The 12,061-nt window shown below is 51.8% G+C and overlaps 1 protein-coding gene across 1 annotated transcript; it reads left to right on the forward strand.

Moving 5' to 3' along the window:
* The first annotated feature begins 1,473 nt into the window (after positions 1 to 1,473).
* Positions 1,474 to 11,685, forward strand: C17H12orf43 (chromosome 17 C12orf43 homolog). The gene is made up of 6 exons (XM_006052942.4): positions 1,474 to 1,655; positions 5,184 to 5,226; positions 5,428 to 5,526; positions 9,201 to 9,274; positions 9,822 to 9,912; positions 10,407 to 11,685. The coding sequence occupies exons 1-6, from the start codon at positions 1,532 to 1,534 to the stop codon at positions 10,744 to 10,746; spliced, it is 771 nt and encodes a 256-aa protein (XP_006053004.3). The 5' UTR covers positions 1,474 to 1,531; the 3' UTR covers positions 10,747 to 11,685.
* The last annotated feature ends 376 nt before the right edge of the window (positions 11,686 to 12,061 follow it).

Genomic DNA, 12,061 nt, shown 5'->3' on the forward strand with positions numbered 1-12,061 from the left:
CAGGGGTGAAGGGGGAAAGGGAAGGGATAAACTGGGAGATTGAGACTGACATAGACACACTACATATAAAACAGATAACTAATAAGAACCTGATGTATAGCATGGGGAACCCGACTCAGTACTCTGTAATAGCCTATTGTTGTTGCAGTTGTTGAGTCGCTAAGTCAAGTACAACTATTTGCAAGCCCATGGACTGTAGTCCGTCAGGCTTCTCTGTCCATGGGATTTCCCAGGCAAGAATACTGGAATGGGTTCCCATCTCCTTCTCCTGAGGATCTTCCTGACCCAGGGATCAAACCCGTGTGTCCTGCATTGGCAGGCAGGTTCTTTACTGCTGAGCCACCAGGGAAGTCCGTATCACCTGGAGATCCTGTTTAAATGCAGGTTCTGATTCAGGTCCAGGCTGAAACCAAGACTACAAATTCTAACAGGCTCTGGAGTTTGCTGATGCTGCTTGTTCACGGATTATACTAGAGTAGTAGCAAAGCCCTAGGATATTGAAAGGAATACGGATTCCTGAGTCCCACCTCTCAGAGATTCTGATTTGCCTAGTTTTCAGTGAGACTCAACAATCTGCATTTTAAAAAGTCCCCTACACAACAATGTGAAGCGTACAGTTAAATATGGTTAAAATAGTATGTTTTATATTATGTGGTCTTCCCTGGTGTCTCAGCAGTAAAGAATCAACCTGCAATGCAGGAGGTGCAAGTTTGATCCCTGAGTTGGAGAGATCCCCTGGAGAAGAAAATGGCAACTCACTCCAGTATTCTTGCCTGGGGACTTCCATGGACAGCGGACCAGGCAGTTTACAGTCTATGGGGTCGCAAGAGTCAAACACGACTTAGCAACTAAACAACAAAATATTATGTGACTTTTACCACAGATGTGCGTGCGTGCGTGCTTGCTAAGTCGCTTCAGTCGTGTGCCACTCTATGGACTATAGCCCGCCAGGCTCTTCTGTCCATGGAATTCTCCAGTCAAGAATACTGGAATGGGTTGCCAGGCCCTTCTCCCAGGGATCTTCCTGACCCAGGGATTGAGCCTGTGTCTCTTATATCTCCTGCACTGGAAGGCAGGTTCTTTACTACTAGCACCACCTGAGAAGCCCCTTGCCCCCCACCCAACCCCGCCACAGACACAAAGGTCCCTAAGGTACTTCTGATGCCCAAATAGACTTCTGAATTTGTAGAATAAGTGGATAAGAATCAAAGTGCATTGGACCAAAATATGGGAACCGATCCTGACTGTCATTAACCCCTTGTGTGACCTTAGGCAATTCCTGCCTGTCTATAGGTCTTATTTTCCTCATCGAGGATAGATCTGTTGATCTCTTAGTCCCTTCCAGCTCTCACGTTTCAGGAAACCCTTCAGGACAATTTAGGACTAATGATGGCCTGAGTCTAAGAACTACAATCCCCACAATGCCCTGCGTTTTTCGGCTCCCTTTTGGGATCCTAAGAGGACGACCGCGCCTGGAGGCGCTCCCCACAATCCTTTGCGGTGCTTCAAGGTGGCGGCACCCAGTGGCGCCATGAGCGATCTGGAGAGCAGCAGCAGCAGCAGCGATGAAGAGGAGCTGGAACGGTGCCGCGAGGCAGCGATGCCGGCTTGGGGCTTGGAGCAGCGCCCGAAGGGTCCAGAGAAGCCAGGAGTCGGTAGGGGACTATATTCGGGGGGTCTGGCCGTAGAGCGTATGATCTTCCCCTCAGGCCTGAGAGGATGGACGGTGAAGAGGGTGTCACCGGGATTCGACTTCTTTCCCTGAGGAGGCTCCACGGCCTGGGTAGGGTTCAGAGTAGGATTTAGAGTCAAAATACGGTCCAGGGCAGCGGGGCGGGTTGTTCCATTATCCCAGTCAGGGAAACCAAGGCACCAGAGTATCTCTTGACTCTGTCTCCTTGGGTGCATCCTAACTGTTGCACCCTGGGCGGCCCGCCACTCCTCGGAGATCACTGCGACAGCTGGATTCTTGCATCCAGCCTTTCTTCGGCTCCAACACTTCGCCAGCGAGCTGCGTCCCACACCTCCTTGACCGTGACTCCCTTTGCTGTTGTTCAGTCGCTCAGTCATGTCAGACTCTGCGACCCCATGGATTGCAGCACGCCAGCCTTCCCCATCCTTCACTATCTTTCCTGTCCTTCACTGATTCCCTAGTGCCCTGGGAATAAATCCCAGACCCCTGAACATAAGGGCGCCCAATGGTGGGTAAAGTGCAGAGGACCTGTGAATCTTAATGGGAAAAATATTTCATCTCACTTTCACCAGTCTCTGAAATTTAGCCTGTCTTTCCATCATGCGTGTGAACAACCGCAGTAGTTTTGGCAATACCTGTTACTTTGTCTTAACAGAAGTCTCAGACTTTCAAATCCCATTAGTCTTTCAGATATATCAAAAATATTTTATTCACAATATGTTGGGAAAAAAATCGTTTCCACTCATCCCTGCTTTAAAATTAAAGTAATTTTGGACTTCCCTCGTGGTCCAGAGGTTAAGAATTCACCTGCCCGTGCAGGGCACACTGGTTTCATCCCTGGTCCGGGGAGATCCCCCATGCCACAGGGCAACTAAGTCCTGAGCGCTAAAACCACAGAGCTGGTAAGCTCTGGAGTCGGCGCTCTGCAACAAGAGAAGCCGGTTTCTGCAATGAGAAACCGGAGCACAGAAACTGGAGAGTAGCCCCCAGTTGCTGTAAGTAGATAAAGCCCGCAGGCAGCAACGGAAACCCAGCACAGCCAGAAATAAATAAATTAATTAATTTTTTTTAATTACAGTAATTTTTAGGCCCATCAGTAGATTTTAATACATTAATGAAGAAGCATATGTATAAAGTATCCCAAATTTTGCTTTTTACTCTTAATGATAACTGAATTTCACTATCACTGGTTTTCTTTGTAATCCTATGTGTTGTATTTTTTGCTTCTAAAAGATTATTCTGAGAAGGATCCAGGCTGCCAGAGCAGGCCATGGCAAAGCAAAGTTAACTCCTGCTTTTGTTTTAAAGGACTCACAAGCCCTCGGGATCCAGTGGCTAAGACTCCATGCTCCCAATGCAGGGGGCCTTTGTTGGATCCCTGGTCAGGGTACTAGACTGCATGTTGCAGCTAAGAAGTTCATAGGCCGCAGCTAAGGATCCAGAATGCCGAAACTAAGACCCGGCAGAGCTGAGTAAATAAATAATTTCTGTAAAAGTTAAAATAATAAGTAAATAAAAGGACTTACAAACCCTTTGGTAATCAGTTCCCAGCCTTTGGTAATCAGTTCCCAGCTTGCTTTCCCGCCACACGTTCCACAGCTAGGCTCCAGACCATACTATGTCCTCTCGTCTGTGGTCACCATAACTCTGCCGTTTTCTTTTTATTTTCTGTGTGCAGAAATGCCTTTCCATCTCCACCACTCACTCAGTTCAGTTCAGTTCAGTCACTCAGTCACGTCCAGCGCTTTGCAACCCCATGGACTACAGCATGCCTGGCTTCCATGTCCATCACCAACTCCCGAAACCTATTCAAACTCATGTCCATCACGTTGGTGATGCCATCCAACTGTCTCATCCTCTGTCGTCCCCTTCTCCTCCTGCCGTCAATCTTTCCCAGCATCAGGGTCTTTTCCAATGAGTTGCTTCTTCCAATCAGGTGGCCAAAGTATTGGAGTTTCAGCTTCAGCATCAGTCCTTCCAGTGAATATTCAGAACTGATTTCCTTTAGGATGAACTGGTTGGAATTCCATGCAGTACAAGGGACTTTCAAGAGTCTTCTCCAACATCACACTTCAGAAGCATCAGTTCTTTGGCACTCAGCTTTCTTTATAGTCCATTTCTCACATCCATACATGACTACTGGAAAAACCATAGCTTTGACTAGACGGACCTTTGTTAGCAAAGTAATGTCTCTGCTTTTAATATGCTGTCTAGGTTGGTCATAGCTTTTCTTCCAAGGAGCAAGAGTCTTTTAATTTCATGGCTGCAGTCACCATCTGCAGTGATTTTGGAGCCCCAAAAAATAAAGTCCTGCCACCACTCACAAGCAGGAAGAATTTGGGCAGGGTACTTAAGTCTCACTGGATTTAAATTTCCTCGTCTGTAATGTGGGGTTAAGGATAGTACCCACCATTGTAAGGAGCGGAGATGATGTATCTGCAGTGCTTGGCACACATTAAAGGCCCTGTAAAGAGCAGTTATGTGGTTGGTCTCTCGTCATGGACTCATTTCCCCTTCCTGTCTGGCTCCCATTTATCCTTTAATACAGCTGAGACACCATCTCTTCAGGAGGACTGGGTTACATGCCTTCTCTCCACGATCGTCATACTTTATGTGATTCCCTTCATATGTAATGCTTTCCTTTCTTCTACAATTGCTTCTTTACTTATCCTGCCTTTTTTCCTTTCACCTCTCCAACCCCAGTACCTGGAGTCAACTGTGGCTCATACTTGCTCCACAAATTTATTGAGTGAGAGGTTGCATGATGTGAACTTCACAAGGACTGGTGTCTGTTCACTCTGGTATCCCCAGGGCCTATACCTTGCTCAGGAAAATGATTCTTAAATGAATGAACTTGCTGGAAAGGGGCCTCTAAGGAGTGAGGAAGCTGAGACCCTAGCAAGACTCCCCGTCCAGTGATCAGCATAACCGAGCCCCCTTCGTTTCTCTCTTCCAGAGCACTTAGCACACAGCTAAGCACACAGTGGGCACTCAATAAATGCTGGAATCAAAGTACACTTAGACGTGCTCATTCAGCATGGTGATGAAGAGGGGCTGTGGAGCCAGACAGCCTGGATCCTCATCCCAGTTCTTGTCGCTTGTTAGCTGTTTGGCTAAGCTATTTAACAGGGCTTCCCCAGGGAGGCATGGGTTTGATCCCTGGGTCAGGAAGATCCCCTGGAGAAGGAAATGGCAACATTCTTGCTTGGGAAAGCCCATGGACAGAGGAGCCTGGCAGGCTACAGTCCATGGGGTCGCAGTCAGTCAGTCATGACTTAGCACTGAACAACAACAAGCTATTTTACATCTCCTCTTCTGTAAATGGGGGATGGTGACTGCTGCACCCCCACCCCCACCCCCATTAGCCCCATCAGGTTTTTGGAAAGATTCAACAAGTTATAGGCGTAAATCACATAAAACAGTGCCCAGCACACAACAGATGGTATAGTTGTTTCCTCTGTAAATACCTCAGTGTTCATTATTTCCACAGGTGCTACAAATGCTAAGTTGCCAGCCAACCAGCCAAGCCTCAGGTACTGTGCACTTTGGATTCAGGTTTCATCTTTTCATTCATTGATGTTGGCCCCTGCCACCTGCCCCCCCAACACACATACACCCCATGTACTCCCTGCTACACCTGGTATATCAGGGTGAGCAAGACACATGTCTTCCCCACCCTCTCGGGGGCAGCCTCTGAGCTGGCAGGAGGTGAGATCCTTTCGTATGTGTTGCAGGCACAAGGTAGATGAGCACGAACAAGATGGCAACGAGCTTCAGACCACCCCCGAATTCCGAGCCCACGTAGCCAAGAAACTGGGAGCCCTGCTGGACAGGTGACAAACACCTACATTCTCTTTTCCTGCCCTCATTCATTCATTCCAGAAGTAATGGCCCCCGAGGCCTGGGAGCTCAGCAGATGTCAGTTGGCACCGTGGTAAGCACAAGGCATCACCCTGCCGTGCAGGGCTTGTCATTGTCCTTGTCCTCCAGCTGTGGGAGAAGGCTCCCATCTGTAAGAAGAAGCATGTGCCTGCAGTCACGGAGGAGGGAGCAGAGTGGGCTCAACTCCAGGGCCCTGCTCTTAACCGCTGTGCTTTCCTGCTGCCCCCAGAGGAAGAGGGAACCCCAAGATGCAAAAGCTTATTCCCACCAGAAGAGGGCAAGGCACCAGCGGAATTCCTGTTTCTTGAGTGCTTACTGTATGACAGGTGCTGCGAGAATATAATCTGTGAAGATCCAGGTCGGCAGGACTTCCCTGGTGGTCCAGTGGCTAAGACTCCACGATCCCAGTGCAGAAGGCCCAGGTTCAATCCCTGGTCAGGGAACTAGCTCCCACATGCCACAACTGAAGAAAAAATCACGTGTGTCACAAGTAAGATCTAGCGCAGCCAAAGAAATACTTTAAAAAAAAAAAGATCCACATCAGCATTCCTAACGTAGGTGCCCAGGAACTCGAGTCCAGAGTGTGGCTCTGGGCACCAGGGTTCCAGCGGCAAAGAGGAGGTGGAGAAATGCTGTACTCTGCATACCCACTGTGCCTTGGGAAGTTAATTAATTTATCTTTATAATTTTATTTATTTATTTTTGGCCGTGCTGGGTCTTCGTTGCTGTGCGGGCTTTTCTCTAAGTACACAGGCTTCTCATTGCAGTGGCTTCTCTTGTTATAGAGCAAGGGCTCTAGAGCATGTGGGCTCAGTAGTTGTGGCTCCCAGGCTCTGGAGCGCAGGCTCAGTAGTTCTGTTAGTTGGCTTAGTGGGCTTAGTTGCTCTGCGGCATGTGGAATCTTCCTGGATCAGGGATCGAATTCATGTCTCCTGCATTGGCAGGTGGATTCTTTACCACTGAGCCAGCAGGGAAGCCCTGCCCTGGGAGATTTAGATTCTTAGTAGTGTCTTCAAGGCTCTGAGAAGTCCTACAGTAAAGAGTCGTGCATAACTTTGTGTAGTCCGGCATCTTCCAAGCATGTTTGGCCACAGTGCCTCTGTTCTGCGGATGACCAGTGGCGTGGCATGGGACTCAGTCCCAGGTAGGCTGGGCTAGATCCATCCTCACTTGACAAAGCCCTAGCAGATTTTGAAAGGGAGACTCAGGATGTTTGGGCCATAGTCCTTCAATGTGAAGTAACCATCAAAAAGGACAGATGAGCCCTCCCAAAGTGCACAGCTGCTGCTAATCCCAGACAGAACTTTGGGCCAGCCCTCAGCAGCCTGCACCCCCACGGCCTTAGTGCCAGTCCCCAATCTGGGAATGTGCTTAACATGTTTAGGAAGGTCAGTTGGGCATCTCAATCTGAGGGAGTGATTTTTCTCAGTGACCGTTCGGCTTCAGGGTAACCAGGGCCACCTGGCATTGCAATGATCCGTGACGAGCGTTTCCCCAGGTGGAAATCCACCAGGGTGTTGGTCACCCACCATCAGGATAGTTCCTGCAGTGTTCTGTATTTATTCCTCTCCAAAGAAATGACTTAGCACAGCTACTCTGAGCCAGTATCTTGTGTTTTAAGGGCTTCCCAGGTGGTGCTAGCAGTACAGACCGCGCCTGCCAGTGCAGAAGACATAAGAGAGATGAGTTCGATCCCTGGATTGGGAAGATCCCCTGGAGAAGGAAATGGCAAACAACTCCAGTATTCTTGCCTGGGGAATCCCATGGACAGAGGAGCCTTGATGGGCTGTAGTCCATAGGGTCGCACAGAGTCAGACACGACTGAACCAGTGTAGCACGCACAAAGAAATGATACCCCAGTTGGTCCCTTGGCACCATGGACGTGGTTTGTCCATGGTGGCAACATGACTTGGCACCATGGTTTCTTATTTTGGCCCAGATTGTTCATGGTTGTGTGGGGCTGTACTGAGCGCTGTAGGAGAATTAGCAGCGTACTTCGCCTCTACCCACGAGATCCTAGTAACATTGCTCCACCAGCCGTGACAATCAGCTGTGTCTCCAGACATCAACTAATGTCCCTGCCGACTGACACTGAACCACCAGGTTAGATACCCAGGTCAGGGTCAGGACCCTGTTGGCATCATTTCTGTTCCCTCTCCCTAGACCGTGTCCCGTGCAGGACGAGGCCTCTGGCACCTACACAAGGCAGTTAGGAGAAGCGCCCAGCACATCGTTCTGTTTGCTGCAAGGACGTTGCTGAGAGCGTTGGTCTTCAGTTGCGAGGTGACTGCCTCGCCAGCACTCCCCGAGACCTGCTTCCTGGTCTCGGCAGTTCTCCCCTCTTTGTGTGTGCTGGAGAAAGGGGTCCTGTGGAGCTCATTGCTTATCTTTTTTTTTTCGGTTGTGCCAGGTCCTCATTGCTTTGCTCAGGCTCTCTCTAGTTGTGGCGAGCGGGGGCTCCTCTTTATTGAGGTACAAGGGGTTCTCACTGCGGTAGCTTCACTTGTTGGGATCACAGCCTCTAGGCTCACGGGCTTCAGTGGTTGTGGCACGTGGGCTCAGTAGTTGCAGCTCGCAGGCCCTAGAGCACAGGCTCAGTAGTCGTGGCTCACGGGTTTAGTTCCCCACGGTGTGTGGGATCTGCCCAGACCAGGCATTGAACCTGCATTGGTAGGCTCGGTCTTTACCACTGAGCCACCAGGGAACTCTACTGATTGCTTATCTTACAGCAGTAATCATCTTCATCATCGTTACAGCTGGCATTTACCGGCTCCCAGCCGGGCTCCATCCTCAGGGATTAGAATTCACTTTCTCATTTGAGCCTTGTAACAGCTCTAGGAGGCCGGGAGTCTCATCACTCCCAGTGTTCAGGGGGGTAACACAGGTTCAGAGAGATGAAGTTCCTTGTTAGTAAGTGACAAAAATCAGAACTTAAAACCCAGGTCTGAAGTCTGAGAAAGGTCAGTGGATTGTAACAAAGTCAGTTTCTCAGCTGTGATCATGGATGTTAGTTACACACAGTGTTACCCGAGGGAGAAACCAGGTGGGGAATACATAGGGTCTCCCCATGTTATTTCTTGGCACTGAGTGTCAATATGTATTAACTCAAGCTTTTTAAATATTTAAAAAAAAAAAAAAGCAGGTCTGCCTGTTATAGGAGCTGAACCTCTGAAACGTTCTTTTCCTCAGCTGATCATATTTCCCTTTTCGTGCTTGCTGCCAGGAAGTTCAGAACCAAACGTGTGCCCTCTGTCTAGCAAGTCTGTCGGGCTTCCTGGCCACACTTCTGGCTCTTTCTGTCCCTCTTGTTCTCATTTTCTCTTTGCCTTATTTGAAGTTGCATTCTGTTATACTATGAGTATCTTCAGAACTTCTTCAGCACTTTGTGGGATAAAGTAGGGTTTGAACCAGTGAGTCACCATCGTTTGAGCTGACAGGGGCTGTTCACCACGTTATGGCTGTGACCAGGCATGTTCCCATCAGCTGGGGGCCCTCTGCATCCACGCGTAACATTGCATTACTCTATCCCCTCCACTTAGCAACAACAAAAAGAAGTTTTAATTAAAAAGAATATTTGTTGTTGTTACCCAAAATCTCATCCTAAATCCACTGTCTCTTCCCGTAGCTCCATTACCATTTCAGAAATCGTGAAGGAGCCAAGAAAGGCCGAGGTGCAACAAGGCGCCCTGGAGGATGACGGTGAGCAGCTCAACTGTTGATAACAGCATTCCTTTATTAAGCCCCTCCTGTGAGTCTTGAGCTACGAAGTGCCCTTTTGGCATATTATCTTCCTTCATGCCTGCAGGCCCTGTCTGAGGCAGATGTTATGGTGACCGTGTTCACAGGGGGACCCATGAGGGGAGCTGGGGCCAGGAATGTGGCCACTGGCCTGAGGTGACCCTGAGCAGGAGCGCCTGCTGCAGCCCACAGCCTCTCGCACACGAGTCTCTGTCCCCTGCCCGACTCACTGACCAGTCTGCAAGCTGCCATAGGCAGGCAGCTCAGCTGCTGAGTCCCAGAAGCCTAGGGAGACTTGCTGCCTTGACTTGGTGGCCGGCAAACCCTCAAGCACCCAGTCCCCTCGCTGCAGCAGAAGGAAGTGTGCTGCCTCTCATCCTGTGAGGCACCGCTCTCTATTAGACAGGAGCGATGCCCTCTGGACCAGGGGCTCCGTGAGGGCAGAGATGGGGCAGCTTCGGCACTTGGGGGCCCCTGGCTGTGCTGACTCTGTCCCCATGGGTTGCAGGCTTCCGCCTTTTCTTCACGTCCATCCCCGGAGGCCCCGAGAAGGAAGCTGCTCCCCAGCCCCGCCGGAAACGGTTGCCTTCCAGCTCCAGGTGAGATGACACATCCTCTCCTCAGGTTCCCTCATTTTGGTCAGATCCCCCCCACTTCCACCCACAGATAGCCACGTGGACCCCAGTCAGGCCTGGGCCTAGGAGGAGTCCCACCAGGTAGCTGGAGACAGTAGCTCAGTGGGAGCAGGAGAGTTTCCACTGGGGGCTGGATGTTGACTGCTCTCGGAGCACCTATCTCGTGCCTGACACCACACTCCTGGGACATCCCTGTGAAGCCTGGGCTCTGTTAAGATCCCCACTTGATAGGTGAAGACCCTGAGGGTTGGAGAGGTTAAGTCACGAAACGAGGTCACACAGCCTGGAAGGAGAGAAGCCTGTGTGGGAACCCAGGTCCGCCCCCCGGCCAAGCCTGAGTTCTCCACATACCGCCGTCTCTCCCTAGCCTCCGTCTGGTGGCCTGGCCTGGGGCAGGCGCGGCGCCTTTGGGGCCCAGTCCCGAGTCCCACTAACACTCCCCCCACCCTCCCCGGCAGCAGCGATGATGGCGACGAGGCGTTACGGCGCTGCCGGGAGGCGGCTGTGTCCGCTTCTGACATTCTCCAGGAGTCCGCCATCCACGGCCATGTCCCCGTGGAGAAAAAGAAGAAACGGAAGTTGAAAAAGAAAGCCAAGAAGGAGGACAGTACTGACGTGGCCACTACCGCCACCAGCAAGGCCGCAGTCGGGAGGCAGGAAAAGGAGTCTGCCCAGCTCAACGGAGACCAGGCGCCCCCTGGGACCAAAAAGAAGAAACGGAAGAAAAAGACAAAGAAGCCTAGTGAGGCCTCCCCGTCCCCGCCAACAAAGAGCGCTGCTGCTGTGCCCTCGAACTGAGCCCAGCGTGCGGGCCGGGAGCCCACCAGCTCAGGCTTCCCACAGGGACTAGCCTGTCTGAGCCCTGAGTCCCTCTCCAATGCAAGAACTTGGCTGGCGAGTCCAGGCTCTGCCCGTGACTGGGGCCAGCCCAGGCGTAGGGGCCGAGAAGCGGTCATAGGGTGAGCAGGGCCTGCCCTCCTGTGCTCCCCCTGGGCTGTGGCAGACCTGTGGTACCAGAACATTCTGTGACCCCAGGAAGAAGGAGACTCCCAGTCACTCAAGGCTGAAGGCCAAGTAGTCGAGCTCCCGCCGCCTCGGCCTGGTGCAGGAGACGACCTGAAGGAGGCAGGGTGGGGTGGACCCCCGAGGCCCCAGAGCCCCTTGTGTGTCTCCCTCCACACAGACTTCGTAAAACACTGTCTAGAAAAGACAGAGATCTACTCTGCACCCACACCCGGTTTTCCAGAATTTTGTCTCCATAATGTGAATATGCCGTGTGTGATCGTGTCTCTGAGCCAGCCAGATTATGGAAATGTCGAGGGAACGGAAATGTAACAGAGATCTGGGTGCTGCCCCTGATCCCAGGTCAGTGCTGAACTTGATGAGCATCATGCAGGTGGGGTCCCCCTGCCTGCACCCCGGGAAGTGTCCCCACCCCAGCTTCAAGGCGCAGGAAGTGGCACAGCACTCGCCTGGGGCTCCTGGACCCACGTGTCCTGCAGAAAGGAGCAGAAGTTCACGGTGAAGGAGGCGTTCCGGCTCGGTGGCCTGGCCGCGGAGATTCGGTGGAGCCAGGAAGACAGAGGTGGGATGTGAGAGTGTGTGTGCCGGCCTCGCCCCTCCTCAGGCCCCGAGCCCCCGTCCACCTGCCCACCCCACCTACGCGACAAGCAAGATACTGGACACGGTCCGTGTTTACTTTACTAAAAGTTAAATAAATGTACAGGCTCACTCTCAGCTGACTGCAGGCTGCGTTGATGCTAGTTCTCCCCTTGCCCTGTCCTCAATCCAGGATGGAGGTGGTCTACGAGGGCCGGGTTATCTGCAGCAGCCCCCCCCCCCCCGGGAGATGAGGTCATGTGAGCCCTGGGCTGACATGGCTGCCTTATCACTCAGGACCTCAGCCTCCTCAGCGGTGGCAGGGGTGGGCTGGGAACCCTCCCCTCAGCCAGCTGGCCCTAGCTCCCAGGTGCAACCCCTCCACTGATCTTGCCTCTCTTCTCCCTCTGGGCCCCTCAGCTCTGCTTCCCCGGCCTTGCTGCTTTCTGAGCTCAGCAGCTTCACTCCCGAAGCCAGGAAGGGTGTTCCGCCCCACAGCCTCGACTTGGCACCA

Source organism: Bubalus bubalis, chromosome 17 (assembly GCF_019923935.1).
Source record: "Bubalus bubalis isolate 160015118507 breed Murrah chromosome 17, NDDB_SH_1, whole genome shotgun sequence".
NCBI lineage: Eukaryota > Metazoa > Chordata > Mammalia > Artiodactyla > Bovidae > Bubalus > Bubalus bubalis.

What these genes read in the sequence shown, in the direction of transcription:
- C17H12orf43 (XM_006052942.4), top strand. Translation starts at nt 1,532, where the DNA reads ATGAGCGATCTGGAGAGCAGCAGCAGCAGCAGCGATGAAGAGGAGCTG. An exon ending in AGGCGCCCTGGAGGATGACG is followed by an intron (nt 9,275 to 9,821) that starts GTGAGCAGCTCA and finishes CATGGGTTGCAG; the next exon opens with GCTTCCGCCTTTTCTTCACG. An exon ending in CGGTTGCCTTCCAGCTCCAG is followed by an intron (nt 9,913 to 10,406) that starts GTGAGATGACAC and finishes CCTCCCCGGCAG; the next exon opens with CAGCGATGATGGCGACGAGG.